Source organism: Calonectris borealis, chromosome 1 (genome assembly GCF_964195595.1).
Source record: "Calonectris borealis chromosome 1, bCalBor7.hap1.2, whole genome shotgun sequence".
Lineage (NCBI taxonomy): Eukaryota > Metazoa > Chordata > Aves > Procellariiformes > Procellariidae > Calonectris > Calonectris borealis.
Window position 1 is genome coordinate 48,472,206 of NC_134312.1, and position 15,713 is coordinate 48,487,918.

Genomic DNA, 15,713 nt, shown 5'->3' on the forward strand with positions numbered 1-15,713 from the left:
AGAGTTTTGTTGTGAAGTTCATTTAGTTCATAACACAGTTCTGCTGCCCTGCTAAGATGGCAAAATCTCAAGATCAAACTCAGACAGAGCCCCCAAACATCTGGCAAACAGCTAAACCATCTAACAATCTGGCTTTCACACTAAAACAGCTACTTTCTAGAATGCATTACTATTGCTGTTTACATTAAAACTCCTCTGAAAATGCTAAGTAAAACTAATAGTATTTATTCATATCGGGAATTATGCATTAAAACATAGTCTGTAAAAACCATTTAAACTGTCAAATTTTCATAAGAGATTAAACTTAGTGAATATATTGAAGAACTTCATATGTGACCATACAGAGCATACCATTTTAATTTCCATTTTTATAAGTTTTGAAGAGTTACAGTGTACTTCCTGCATCTTAGTTTTGGAATTTGCAATTTCATCATCTTTGGTGTTTCCAGTTGATAATTTTCTTATTTCAATTTAGATTTTTCTTGTAAATTGACGCACTCGCTCCATCTCTTTCTCCTGTCTACATATCGTTCTCCTTTTCTATTCACTTTCATGGCTTCTTGGCTCTGTTCCCAAAATAGATATACAGAACATTTTGTGCATAATTTATTAGAGTAACACTATACGCTTGTTCAGAAACGTTTTAAGAAGTAAACTTTCAACACTTCTAGAAGCAACAGAAAAAAAAATCCTAATATAATTCACCTATTTTTCAAAATGTTACGTTCAAGTATTCTTCCTCTAAAACCTTCCCAAGCAGGTGTTTGAGAACCCTGTGGTACTTGCACAAAGAAACCAAATATGGTAGCAAGCCTGGGATTACAGAAGGTGGTTTTCTGTGCTTTGCATCTCTGTGGTGCCGCAACAGAATTTGCATCTCAGACTGGAATCAAAATGGCCTAATGCGGAGTACGGAACTGCCTTGGGTAAACTCATAAGAATACTCACAAATGGACCATCTGGAGGGCTTTGAAACACAGAATCACAAAGTTGCACTTTTGGGAGCCACCCGCTTTGGAATAATCTCCCTGTAGTCTCCAAAAACTAACAAGGCCACTTGGAAAAAGGGTCACTGACCATCTTCTGTCAAACAAAGCAGCAGTCAAAGGATTCACCCAAGAAAGGGCAGTGCTCAGCAGGGTCCAAACTTATCTCTTTTCCCTTTCAGGGAAGCACTTTCATAGCAAGCTAGAAGGCTAAGCTTGCAAGAACTAAGAGGACGCTCTGCTAGTCCACATTTCGAACCGTGCAACTGCAGAGCGAAGTCCCTGTTGCGTCCGTGGGAGACACAAAGGTGGGAGATAAGAAGGAAATGTCACGATGAAGCACAGACTGCAGGCTAAGGGTTTGGCCATTCATCCGAGGGACACGAGGTAGAGGTTCTAATCTCTGCTCTCAAGACAGCTGTAACATGGGTTAATGGTCCTTAGGGTATCTTGTGAATGTTTTGTAGCCTGAGGCCTTTGATGAACTTGGACCTCGGCTGATCATCATTCAGCTATTGCAGAGGCTTCACGAGCAATCAAACAGAGAGACAAATAGGTCACACTCATATAGTCTGTGCTGTGCTTTGTCCAGGGCTGCAAGCCAAAACCCACTTCTTGTAGCTCCTCACTTTAAAGGCAGGTACATATTTTGCTTACATATCAGTAATATTGTAAAAATTTAGAAATCACGGTGTAGCTATGCAGGCAAAATTACATGCCTACAAACAAACGGAACTGTTAGCTGCTCTTTCAGACTACTCGGCAATGCGTAGAATCTTGCGGTTTTTGGTTGGGGAAGTTTTAAGAGCAGTTTTACATTTCCTGGCTGGGGAGAGACATGTCACTTTTACAAAGAGACGGAATGGTAAACATTTCCATCCAACAGTTACCTGAATGGTTGTTTTGAACTTGGAGAACGTTTTTGCATGTGGATTTCTTTTCCTCCAAGTTGGTGCATTATGAGATCCTGAAGTATATTTGTCTATAGAAGAAACATATACATTGTTCCTTAATTTCTGCTACAATTTCAGGAGTTTCTCTTAGCCCGATATGTGAATTAAATGTTGAATTAAATATCACATTAGCTGAAGTATCAGTGAATGCATCGGGTGAATCATACATCATCTCTGAAATACAAGCTAGTATTAAATACAGACTTTCTCTCTAGTGTTTTAAAGATCATTTAATCCTGCAGCGTTCCCGTCAGGCTCCCAGGATCTTCCGAATGAGGCGATTCTGCCACGGGCATCCTTGACTTGAACACAGTGAACGTTCCCGTGTTGAGAATCTTCCCAAAGGCATCAACTGCTCTTAGATTAAACGAATCCATAGTCCAATCTCCTTTTTTATCTCTGCTTGTGAAAGCACTAGATGCAAGGCAATATTATGGTTTTGTGCTAGGCAGTTGATTTTGCATCAGAGTATGCTGCCTAACCATTTTGTGTACAATTTGGTTAAAAATTACTATTATTAACGCTCTGGTTTTCTGTTAATTCCAGTTTAATTCCATCAATTCAAATTATTAATTCCACAATAATCCTAAAATTTTCCGTTTATATACAACATGTAAGTATTACCGTAGTTTTCCGTCCAAAATCTTGTATTTGTGTCAAGCTGATTCTTTTGTTTGGAGCCTTTCCCACCATATGGCTCAGGTATGGCTGAAAAGAAAGGTAGCAGAAACGGTAATGGTTGCTCTTCTGACAAAAATGCTGATCACCTTTTTTTTGAAATGCTCTATCCTTTTTTAACCTGGAAATTTGATAAGATGTATTCTTCACATTAGGGATGTTCTCTCTGTAATCTCTATACCAATCTGTCCACATTTAATCAAAGCAAACATTCAAGGAAAAAAGAAAAAACCCACAACTATTCGTCCCCGAGGCGAAGCAGTGATGTTGGGATTCATTTCACTTAACTTTATTCATCTTAAAGTAGGGCTTACGTGGTCTGAAGGAAGTTGCTTTTATTGGAAATTAAGGCAGGGAGGCACCTCAAGGTGGAGATTCAACCCAGCTTAAGAGAGGTGACTGAAACTGGCAAGATGAAATCACTTTCTTAACTTATGGTTATTTCAATTATTTACCACTAAATTTCTTGAGGAAGTGACAGATGCAAAAACACAATTATCCAGAGTAACCATGGAAACGGAAAGTAGAAAGGCAAATAAGACCCAAATGAAGTACTAGATTCTGTGAAGCTATATCAGCAACCTAAAAACAAAGTGAAAGATGTATAAATTATGGTTACATCGGAAGCAGATTGCCAAAAAGAAAGATACAAGACTCAGAATCCAACTGGTAGGCTTGTTGTCAAATTTATGACATAGTACGTGCTATGAGGAGGACAGTAGAGTATTTCAAAGATGGAAAAAAGAGGAAGGAAAATACCATCCCGCATGAATGGCAGGAGGAATGAATTCAGTCCTCTGTACCAACATTAATAATGTGCAAAAAATGGTAACAAAAATCACAAAAGTTTACACTACATTTAAATCGATAACAGAAGTTTGAATAAGACCCAAGCCCTTGTTTATTCAAGATGACAAATAATCCTAAATAATGAAAACAATCATAAATCCATCACAATCAAAACTCCAGTGAAATCCTCGTTGTGGGAAAAATACCGTGCAAAGCAAGGTCATTCTTTCATCCCGTGCTGGCAGGAAAAAAGTTGAACAAAAAACGTTTTTTGAAAGAAATCTGAAATTCTACTGCAAAACTACTTCTACTATCAATATTTAGAGTAAAAAGAGAAGTGAAAGGTGGACTATTCTGAGGTTTATTAAATATTTCAAAAGAATAAATCACATAAAAGATGCTGTAAAAAGTGTTAGTGTATATCAGCACACGATTGCATTCATCCCTCTTTGTTGGGCAGAGAAATGAATTCCTGCTATGAAGGTGGCTAATTTCATGACTATTCTGTCTGACTAATTGAAAGCTTTATAAAGCTTTACGTTTCTGTCTGTGGATACTGCTGCAATTTACTTGTGAAAATTATGCTGGATCAAATTTACTCTTGCCCGTATTTAGGCATAACTGACTTAATATTCATGTGCAGTGACAAAATCGAAAGCAGCACAATACAGACAGGTATATTTGAGGCATTTTAAGAATCCTGTGTAAGCAGGAACCCACCTGTAGATCCGTTGACCTTTGGTTCTTGGGTGATGGTGACAGTGCGGTAGACTACATATGCAGATCTTCGAGGTTCTGAAGAATTGAAATAAGTCTTTCTTCCAGTTTCTCTCACATAAGGCATAGAAGAAGCAGTTTCATCATCCTTACTTTGACCCCCTTGTTGGTAACTTGGTTTTACTTTGGGGCCTGAAGCGTGAATTCCTAAAAGTGAAAAAACAAACAAACAAAAAATGTGCTATTACTCAAAATGTGACCTATTGTTGGAGGCTGGAAGACAAGATTAAAAAAATGTTCTTTGTGGATAGTCCAATGCAAGTATGGATTATCCGTATTTGACACTAAGAACAGAAATTAACTAGGTGGTGCTAAATCATCTAACAGTTTCGTAAATAAAAGTGAATAAGCCAACAGTTTTCTCAAAATACCTTTGCCTGCTACTGTATGAGGTGAATTTCTTGGCTCCTCGGAAATCCATTTCTTTTCCTTTACTTCTTTACAGTGATGGTTCTTTACCAGCTCAGTGTGGTTTGTTTCTGAGGGATTAAAATGACACATATTTACTTTTTCTAAAGCACGCAAAATTTTCTTATGCAAAAATGCTGTGGTGTTTTGAAAACCTAATGTGCCACTTCATACACAGGTCTTCTTGGGCAGAACATGGTTTTCCATGTTAATTATTCTAAAAGTATCCAAAAGGATACTTTTCCCCAAAAGGAAAGCAAAAGTGGCTATATTTCCTCTAGCAGAGTTCACGGTCGCAAAATCTTGAAAGCCAACTCAAAAACTGACTATAAACACAAAGACCAACACTACTTCGAACTCGTACAATTGCTTTGACCAGTGCTGGCTCAGAATGCTTCTCGTTATGAATTAGAAAATCTTCATGAATACTGTATTAGGGTTTACAGTTTAAAACTACAAACATCTGCTTTACTCCTTTATACACATTTGTAATAACTGAGAATGCAAAGTTGCATGTAATGTATGTGCGTGTGTCCCAGGGGGAACAAATCCTTTCCCAAAGTCAAAGTGTGACATCTACATGGGAACCCAATGCGAACAGACTCCAAAGCATGGGGTGAGAACTTCTGAGTGTCGTTACAAGATAACTCAGTCAGCAACAAAACAGGAACCTTAATATGTTCCTGCCTGCTGGTGCTTAGTTCTCATCCCTTGCACATGAGATATGCTTTGCCTCTGTCTCGGTTGGATCAGTTCAGCCACGTGTTGTCCTGCAAGCTGAACAACTAAAATGACGTGGCATAAAAAATAACTTCAATTTATAAAAGAGTTATTTTAGTCCTCGGGCACTTCAGTGATAGAGTTCAAAGCATCAGCCCACTCATAGTTTTAACAGCTGAACTGGCATTGCTGACATGGTGACAAACACCATTGCAGAAATAGCAACGAATGGCTGGAGATTCAACCTTCCTACAGTAGCTTTACCTCCGATGTCAACATACTTAGTGACTAAGAGTATTACACTATAGACATGTCTATTTTTTTTTTTAGTATAATCCTAAACCAAGCAGAATCATAAACAGTGCTTTTGATTGTTACAGTTAATGGTGCAGTATGAGAAGGAGTCTCTAGCACATAAAGAACAAAGAATAACTCAAATATAAAATGGTGAAGTTTAATGCGTGCATATTCAGTTATTTTATTTACCACATGATGTTCAGCAATGAGAAGCTAATGCTAAAGTATATTACCTCCATTTTCAAAGGATGTACAATCTGTTCTGGGAACACTCTCTATTGGTGCTCTCCTTCCTGAACTCTCTTCTTCTCTTTTTGTATTATTAAATTTTGTCGGAATTGTGGTACCATCACCTGGAAAGGCAACAGAAAGAGTGCTTTAGCGGCTTGTGTGTAAGCACAGGGAGTGGCACTGCCGTTCTCTTCCTCCCACTGCTATGAGCTAGTGATTGCTTTAGTGCAATTTCCTCTGACCTCTCATTTTATACTCTTCTTTCTCTTTTGTTGGGTATTTGGATCCTGTCTAGCATAACTGATGTATAACTCTCATGCTCTCTAAGAAAATACCATAATACACAGGTTAAAGAGGATTATGGCTCCAAAGTAAAGAACCAGCTACAAATTACCTGCTCGTTCTTTAGCTTGTCACTTTTCATGAATGATATTTATGAATCCTGTCTGATCGAATTTATGGTATTTTCAAGATGCGTGTCATCATAGTACCTAAAACCTCAGAGAACTCAGTTGAAGCCATGCTTTGGGGAAACATCTCTATCGTTTTTCTGAATGTATCTAATTATAAATAAAGGCATATCTTAAAAGCGATATTCATGTATTTGTTACTGATTCCCTTGTCTCTAGTCTAAATACATCTAAATACTTGCCAGAAAGAGCTTATCAAAACTATTTTAATAACAAACAGAAATAAGAAGAAAATAATAGAAATAAGTAGAAATAAGAAGAAAATAATTTTGCCCAATTCTATTGAACAATTTAGGCTGGCAAAAACTGTCAGTCGCAAAAGGATGACATGGAGACAGTGTTTCCGTTCCCATTTTTTATTAGCACATCAGCCTACTCAAACCTGTTTTACATAAAACAGTATTACCAAGATTTCTTCCCTGAAATTTACACTACTGTGAAAATAAAAAACAACAACTTTTTATTTATTTAAAGGAGCAAGTCATATTTTGTCCCAGCAATTTTGATGACTTATGTACTGGTTACTCTGGTGTCTTGTTATAGTAAGCACATAACTCTCTCCCTTAAAACGGAATTATGTATTACTTACTCAGTAAAAAAACTAAAAAACTTTTTTTTTGGTCATCCACTTGGTCAACAATGAAAGAGAAACATAATAAGGGAGGTAAATATTTACTAATTTGTATTCCTTTGACCTTAATTCTGTTGGATAAAGCCCAACATTCAGAACAGAATGGAACTCTCCTTTTACTATCTTTTACAAGACACTTAAAGGGGGTATTTACTTAATCTAAATTTAGTTATATAAAAGTTTGATGTATCGCTACATCTCGTCACCTAGACACCCAAGATAGCCAGCAGAGAGTGCGGAGCACTCATCTCGCCTTTCTTTGGCACTATCTTATGATGCAATAAATAGTCCCGTAAGAGTGCCTGCCTCTCTCCATTTACAGCAGAGAACCTAGATGAGAAATTTAAACTCCATTCCTAACCTCAGGATGCTTAAAATTAGACTACATAAATCTTGATCTTGAAGAAAAATTATATGAAAGACCTTATATGTTGTGTCTAGCAGGAAAGTACACGTAGGGTTAATAGCCCATTTCTACCTTTTCCATCTACAAGTGAAGCAGGTAGTCACCACGTGTGTGACACTATAGATAGATATATGTATATATATGGGGAAAGATTAATGAAGTATTTTTATGCTCTTTGCAATATGCTGTCTTTTCTTGTCACTAAATTCAAAAAGAGGGGAGGAGGGGCAAACTATGTAATAGTTTCTCCCTGTAACAGTAGTTTTAAAAGTGGTAAACGTTGTCCAAGAAGATGAAAAGCACTTGCCTTTCTGCAAGTCTCGCTCGGTAGCTTCCAAGGGTAATAGCTCATTTTCCTGAGGTGAAGACACAGTTTTCGTTGACTGGTGTTCGTGAGGGTACTGAATCCTGTAATACTCTCCTAAACATAGCCAAGAGGGAAAAAAACCCCAAGGTTTACTATATTGGCAGCATTGCTGTTCAGGAAAGAGTGACCAATTTCATATTTACCAGATTTATAGCATATTTCCTTTATTGCTCTTTCCTCTTCAATATCTTCAGCAGTCTTAGGCACCCAGTCAGAAACATCTGTAGGAAATATTTTTGAAAGATTACTAGGTATCTATACAAAGACCTTCAACAATTCTTAATACTCAAATACCATAACGTATTTCATTTTGGTCACGATTTTTTTTTCCGACTGCAACCGCTGCTTCTGGACAGAAAAATGATTCCTTAATATTAGGTATTTCCAAGTGCAATGGAATTGCCGTTGCAACGCATATTAAGAAGCTAATGGTTGTTGATTTAAAATGATTTAAAACCACCTTCAGTACTCATTTTCAAAATAATCCTTCCTTTACACCCAAAAGGAAATCTTCTGATTGAACATGTCACCAGGGAGTGCTTGTCACAAGACCTCTGCCCAGAGTTACTGTCCTGTAATGTCTGCCGGCAGAGCTGGTGAAGTGAAGTGCTCCTTATCTGTCTCAGTTAAGGCTACTAAGATTAGCAAAGCTCTACTTTTTATATTGTTTCAATTAATGTGGCTTCCTCAGACCGAAAGCGAGTTAGGAAGCACTAACAGGCAGCCCTGCCAGCCAGCCTGAAGGGCAGGGGGAAAGTGAAAAGCAGCTTGGGGCTGCCTGAGAACTAGCACAGGAATTTGCGGAGTGCACGCGTGAGAGTAGGTCGTTCTCTCTCTTTCACTCTCTGGGAATGTGCAATTCATTCCTTCCCTATGAATCTCTCCTCTCCAAGTGAGATACAGTCAATGGTTTAACGACATTTGAAACACTAAAATATATCTATATAAAAATATATACACATACACATTCAGTAACACTATTGAAGAGTTGTATGGATTCTCTTTGCTAGATTTAAGCATGACATTCTGTAATAAAATGAGACTGCCTACAGAGTTCAGGAAACGAGTTGAACAAATTATTTAAGTTGAAGTCATAGAACTGTCTCTTGCAAACAAAGCTGTGACTTCACCTTCAGCGATGAGTGTGTACAGCCCCTGTTCAAAAGTTTGCTTCCCAGGAAAGAAGTACCTCCTAAACTTGTAATTTTGTCCCCAAATTTTGAGAAATTTTGAAGAGTATTTGATGGCCATCTGAATTGTGGATCACATTTTAAACTCTATTTAATGAAAAAGAGGTATGTGGATTATCCCACTATTGAAATACACAGCTAGGCATTTCACAGGAGTTCAAAAATGTTGCCTCACTCACACCTGGTGGCTACCGGTTCCAATATTTTGGGGATTAGCTGGAAACTATTTCAAAAACTTGTCAACAACTCTTTTCTAAAAACGTAACGGTTATTAGAATGGATCAGTTGTGAAGTACATTGCAAGAGTCGAAAAAACCCATTCTACTTCCTTGTAAAAGAAAGAAAAAAACTGTTTACAGTTCTCTTCCTCTTCATCGTCCTCTTCATCCTCTTCGTCATTGAGGTTTATAATCAGTGGAGGGTGAATTGGTAGTAAAATATGCTCTTGATTTCTGAGTGGTTCTTGACGGTGGGCTGGATGCAGAATCCCTTCTTGGACACCCTGTTGCAATGGGGCATCTGCAGAAAGGAACATTGTATTTATGTTGTTAGGAGGGAACTAGAATATCAAATCCAGGCTCAAGACCAGCAGGTATGGTTTTGAAATCATTATCATACTGGAGGAATCATTAACTAGACAGATTGTGCCTTGTAGGCAAAATCTTCTGCGGAGGTTGGCAAAAGAGCATCTTCCAACTACGGAAAGTAGGAAAACACAGATAGATATTTACAACACAGGGAAACGTGTGATTAGTAATACCTGGGCTGAAGTGAGTAAAGGAGTTTAGGACCCCGCCTGTGAAAATATGTTTCAGAAAAAACTTTCTTCAGAAATACTATTTTTTTCAGAAAACATGCTGAGTAATAGGCAGGCCTGTATCACTCCCCATGGCATCAATTTTGAAGAATTTAGCAGTGCTAAGCACAGGATTACCCATTTTCAGCTTGTAGACATTTTTTTCTCTCCAGATTTTCTGAATCACAACTTTCTGTACTAAGTACAAAATGTAGATTTTGAGAAAGAATATGAAGTTCATGAAAATAGGCACACTTAATTAGAAGAAAATCAGAAACAATATTCTTTTCCTTAGGAATTTGTATCTACCCATAACGTCTGCAGCAAAACTATTTCAGTACTGGGATAGCACTTTCTGAGAGCCAGGAAATGCGCAACTGACTGAAAATAAAAATGGTGAGCCTATCTCTATTGTGCAAGCTGACCAATTTGCAACTATAGATAGAATCAGGGTTCTGTGCATTATATTAAAAATATTGAAGTTGGATATTTTTTCCAGTTTTGAAGACATAAGATGAAGCATGGGCATTTTCTTTTGATCCAGTTGTTATTCCTGTGCATCTCTTGCTTGCCTATGTTCAGCACGTGTATCATATTAAACCCATTTTAATAACACTCCTGCAGATCAGATTTGTTGTATCTCATGCAAGAGAAAGTAAGGTACAACACTTTCACTTGATAGAGCCTTTTTCAGCGTCCAGAATAGGATAGTCTTAGCTCCAGGGAGTGTAAGCCAAACCAAACATTAGTTTAACAAGATTTCTGAGTATTACAGCGAATAAGTGCAGTTTTAATGTTTGCAATGTTATTGTGGAAAACGCACGGACTTTGAATTTATACAGATTGCAGTAAAAAGAAGAAGGGTTGGGTCCATTTCCTCGTTCTGATTGTTGGACGTTGCTCTTATACAGGATACCGTTGTCCATAGTGCCTCTTGGGCATAATCTCTGACTCACACCATGCGCAGAAGCGTGCCTACGTGGTGTTTGCGACAGCGCTAGCTGCCAGGGGCCGGTGCTGTGGATGTGGGAACTCTACTAAAAGCAGGATGGACGCTCATAGAAACAGCACTCAAGTTCTGGCCTCGGTCCGGAACTGTTAGGCTCAACATGCCCAGATATGACAGGCTTCCTTTTCCTGGGGGAATTTCAGGAACACAAGGTGTTTGCTTCTGACTAGAGGTCTTTCTGGACTTCTCTTATGACACCTGCCTGCAGCTCTGGAGATAAGGCCCATGAACAACTATATTTCAGTCCACTTGTTCATGCATCTGTGACAAGTCCTGCTGACTTGCTCTCACTCCTGCTTCCGCCCGATTTCTGACAGCTGTCTTGGTTCCCTGCCCTGGACTCTTCCTCTGTTCCAGGTTCCAGCTGTCTACCAGGACTCGTGGTAGACAAGAGGTCCTCTTAGAAAGGACTGAGGAAAAAAACCCAAATTGTAATGGCGTTTTTTTCCATCAATAATCTGATTTTCAGATATTGTACTGCCTTACACACTGTAACTGTACTTCAGTAGCCTGCATCCAATGTTCAAACCTGGAAAATTTATTCAGAACGATGAACTGGAAATACACCTGCACACACAGCGCTGTAATCTGATGTTATCTATACAAGGGGTGTCTCATCCATGTAACAGGCTGTGCTCTACCAACAGATATTGCTACTAGTGGCCCTACCAACCTCCTCCCCCCACCACACACGCCACTTTCCATTTCTCTTAAATGATTGCCTGCCTACTAACCATTTTCACTACTAGAGAGAGTTAATCTAGCAAATACCCAGGTAAAGCAACATTTTTGCTCCACGGATCTGAGCAGCCTAAGTTGCCATTTCTGACTTCATCTTTCATGTCGCTGATAATTACAAAGATCCATAACGTGACAGCTAAAGAAATTCATGTGGCAACCCTATTCAAATGCCAGTACAATTCCTTTCTTTGCCTTGGACTGCTGGGATACCAGATCATACCTGATTGATTTGCCATGGTACAGTTCTTGACCTTAATATATATTATGTAAGCCTTCAAAGTAAGCACCGGAAGGACATTTTTGTGTATTTACTTACGCTAATGAACAAATTGTTGAGAAAATATTTTTACTCACTGTTACTAGGTGGTAAAAAAAGTCCATTTATATTACGAGGTTTGCTATGATGGAAGGCACAATTGATCCTCACACAGCCTGAGGTTTGGGTTTCCCAGAAACAGGAGTTGTTGCTGTACTTTTGCTGCAGGAGAAAACAGTTTTCAGATATTGTAAATATAACCATAAACATGGACTAAACGGATTAATACACGGTGTACTGCTGTGAACATATGACTAAGATTTTGTGGGACCACGCTCTGATATTTTAGAACATTTAAAGTTATCTTTAAAGTTGTCTTAAGCTCCTGATAACTCTAAAGTTGTCTTGAGTTAGGTCAATGGAGCTTTCATGATGTAAAACTCTTCCTAGATAAGAATAGGAATAAAGCAGTCTACTTACTGTACTGCAGATTTTTCATGAGATACTGGGAAGAAATAAAATCTATTAGACACTTAATTGACATGTGGCTGAGTTTCCTTTCCTGCACAATGGGATAATCGAGTCAACCTCAAATGAAATCTGCTGTACAACTGCAAATCTTACACTAGTACTCTCTTACTATTAAAGGGTCTATGGGAAAATAAATACTAAGAAACAAAACCCCGAAAGATTTCAAAAAAAACCTGAAAACCTAAAAATTTGGGAATTTGTAATCCTTGCACAGGCTTGTCAGCCTTGGATTTCAAAACAAGGCAAAAAAACTTTTGTACCAATTCCCATTGGAAACATCGACTTGGCAGGAGAAAATCACTTTTGTTTTCAGACTAAAAAATGTCTTTGAAGGGACTTACTCTTTTATATCTTTATTTCCACATCTCTAAATCTGCAAAACAGATGTGAACTGATTTTGCAGACATTCAGGTAGTGGCTATAAGCAGAAATTATAAACATGGCCAATTTAGTCAGAATCAGTATAAGGCTGATCCAATAAGAAAGATGAGCGATGAGTGATCTTTGTGCGTGATTTTTAACATCTGTGTTCCTTGAGTACCTGATCTGAGTCCACAGGAGAAGTTGTCCATAGTTTAGATGATCATTAGCTCTTCTCACCACTTCCGAAAATCAGATGTTTGACCTACAGATGCTGCCATGACCCAGACAGACTGACATATCAACTTCTAACTTCACATCATAAACCTCCCTTCCAACACGCATATATCACGAATATCAAGGATACAAACCACTCTAAAATCTACAGCATTTACCTGTGCATAGGGGGAATGAAAATGGAAACATAGGTCACTCGCAGCCGCGGCCATTTTCACCTCTTGTGCTTCTCCTCCACTCTCTTAATACCAGCAGAACATACATGAAAACGTTAAAGCGATCAACATTCAGGCAAATCGTAACCTTATCCTGAAGGCAGTAGTTTTCTTTCAAAAACTGGACCTTCAGGACCTTAGCTCTGCTGCTTTTTTGAATCAAAACTCCAACAGACAGCAAAATACACTTGAACGAAGGAGGTGGTACCTTCTCCAGGCTTGTTGAACCGACGAAGGCAGTTGCTAGCCGGTATAGAATGTTACATTTCCACGGTTGCCAACCGCTCCTCCAGCTCATGACATCAGCATGATGGCGCTCTGTGACCTGTCCAGCTTGAACATCTTCCTTTATCTCCATTGCTTCAGAGTAAAGGACGCAAAATTGGACCGTTTCAAGGAGTCTCCCCTTTGGTGTTTCTTTAACGTGAAATGGAACAAACCCATTTGGCGGGGCTTAAATAATACCCAACTTCTTGCCGTAGGAACTGTGGTCTTAGAAACAAATCTTTGATACCACAGAGACAAACCTTATTCTTTGACTCTTTTTTAACCACAATCCTTGTGCCCAATGTTTTCCTTACTGTACCCCTTTCTTTGGGTGGGGAAACGTGCTGCTTCCTGTTAGTACACTCTTAGCTGTTGCCTGCATACAGCGTTGGGGTTAATTGCTTTTTCTTGCTTCCATGATGTCCACTGCCACAGCTAAAGCAGAAAGAACAGCGTACGCTTGTGTCCCTAATTGACACCTCTGTTCTCATTCGGGTCCTAGTCTGCCTCTGAACAAAAAAGTCCTAGGCGCGGAAAGGAAGTTTCAGTCCTGGAAAATGGTAAGGCATACTGTTATCCTCAGGACATGGGGTCAAATTCACAACACCGAGTGACGTCAGTGACTTGGAGGTGAACACTTCAGGGGCCGGAGACTCCCTGGGCACAAATGGTACAAGGCTGGCTCAGCGGTGGTAACGCCCAAGCTGGGGGAGAAGTACGAAGACATTGAAACGACTGGAAGTCTTCTACTCTCTCTAGGAGCCTGTCAGTTTGTTTGTAACTCAAGTATGAGCGGATGGCCCGAAGACTAACTGCAAAGGAAAATTCCGCATGCCTGACCACTGGGACTTTGGCACTGGAATAAAGTGATTTCTGCAGGAATGACGTCACCTAAGTACAGAATGAAACTGCTCACTGAGATCAAGGTGGGCAGTACTGGGCGAGAGCTCTGAACAGGGAAACGATGTGAAACGGCTTCCACAGTTCCGTAAGCCCTACGACTGACTGGGGCACACGGGAATGAAAATTCCGGAAAGCAGACGAGGGCCATGAACAATGAACTGTCTGCGGGCAGGAGCAGCCATAGGAAGAAAGCGTCAACACTGCCAAGAGCTATCCGAACAGGGGCTCTTTGGAGCGCTACAGCTGTGCCTAAATGCGGCACAGAAGAAGATACGGTCAGGAAGAATTGATTCTGTATCGGGTTTGCGTGGCAAGGTTTTGGTAGCGGGGGGCTGCAGGGGTGGCTTCTGCGAGGAGCTGCTAGAAGCTTCCCCCGTGTCCGATAGAGCCAATGCCAGCCGGCTGCAAGACGGACCCACCGCTGGCCAAGGCCGAACCCACCAGCGATGGTGGTAGCGCCTCTGTGATAGCGTATTTAAGAAGGGGAAAAAACCCGCTGGGCAACAAACAGCAGCTGGAGAGAGGAGTGAGAATGTGTGAGAGAAACAACTCTGCAGACACCGAGGTCAGTGAAGAAGGAGGGGGAGGAGGTGCTCCAGGCGCCGCAGTGGAGATTCCCCTGCAGCCCATGGAGGAGACCATGGTGAGGCAGGCTGTCCCCCTGCAGCCCATGGAGGTGCACGGTGGAGTGGATATCCAGCTGCAGCCCATGGAGGAGCCCACCCCGGAGCAGGTGGGTGTGCGCAAAGGAGGCTGTGACCGCGTGGGAAGGCCGCGCTGGAGCAGGCTCCTGGCAGGACCTGTGGCCCCGTGGAGAGAGGAGCCCACGCTGGAGCAGGTTTGCTGGCAGGACTTGTGACCCCCCACGCTGGAGCAGTCTGTTCCTGAAGGACTGCACCCCGTGGGAGGGACCCACGCTGGAGCCGTTTGTGAAGAACTGCAGCCCGTGGGAAGGGCTCACGTTGGAGGAGTTTGTGGAGGACTGTCTCCCGTGGGAGGGACCCCACGCTGGGGCAGGGGAAGAGCGTGAGGAGGAAGGAGCGGCAGAGACAACGTGTGATGAGCTGCCCGCAACCCCCATTCCCCGTCCCCCTGCGCCGCTCGCGGGGAGGAGGCAGAGGAAGATCAGGAGGGAAGTTGAGCCCGGGAAGACGGGAGGGGTGGGGGAAGGTGTTTTAAGGTTTAGGTTTTATTTCCCGTTACCCTACTCGGATTTGACGGGTGATAAATTCACGTCCCCGAGTCGAGTCTGTTTTGCCCGTGACGGTGACGGGGCAGTGACCTCCCCCTGCCCTTCTCTCGACCCACGAGCCTCTCGGTGCATTTCCTCTCCCCTGTCCCGCTGAGGAGGGGAGTGACGGAGCGGCTTTGGTGGGCGCCCGGCACCCAGCCAGGGCCAACCCCCCACAGGCTCAGAGGTTGCATACCGAGGCAGGGAGCCTGGGCAGCAAAAGGAGGCAGCCGCCCCGACGGAGGCAGCATCAGAGACAGAGGG

General features: G+C 41.1%; 1 protein-coding gene across 1 annotated transcript; it reads right to left on the bottom strand.

The window, feature by feature from the left end:
* Positions 1–3,191: 3,191 nt before the first annotated feature.
* LOC142078088 (uncharacterized protein C12orf50 homolog) lies at positions 3,192–9,926 on the bottom strand. Its single transcript, XM_075140617.1, has 6 exons — positions 9,261–9,926; positions 7,857–7,934; positions 7,654–7,767; positions 5,842–5,961; positions 4,127–4,330; positions 3,192–3,199 (listed from the first exon to the last, which is right to left on the bottom strand). Exons 1-6 carry the CDS (start codon positions 9,436–9,438, stop codon positions 3,192–3,194), a joined length of 702 nt encoding a protein of 233 aa, XP_074996718.1. The 5' UTR covers positions 9,439–9,926.
* Between the last annotated feature and the right edge of the window lie 5,787 nt (positions 9,927–15,713).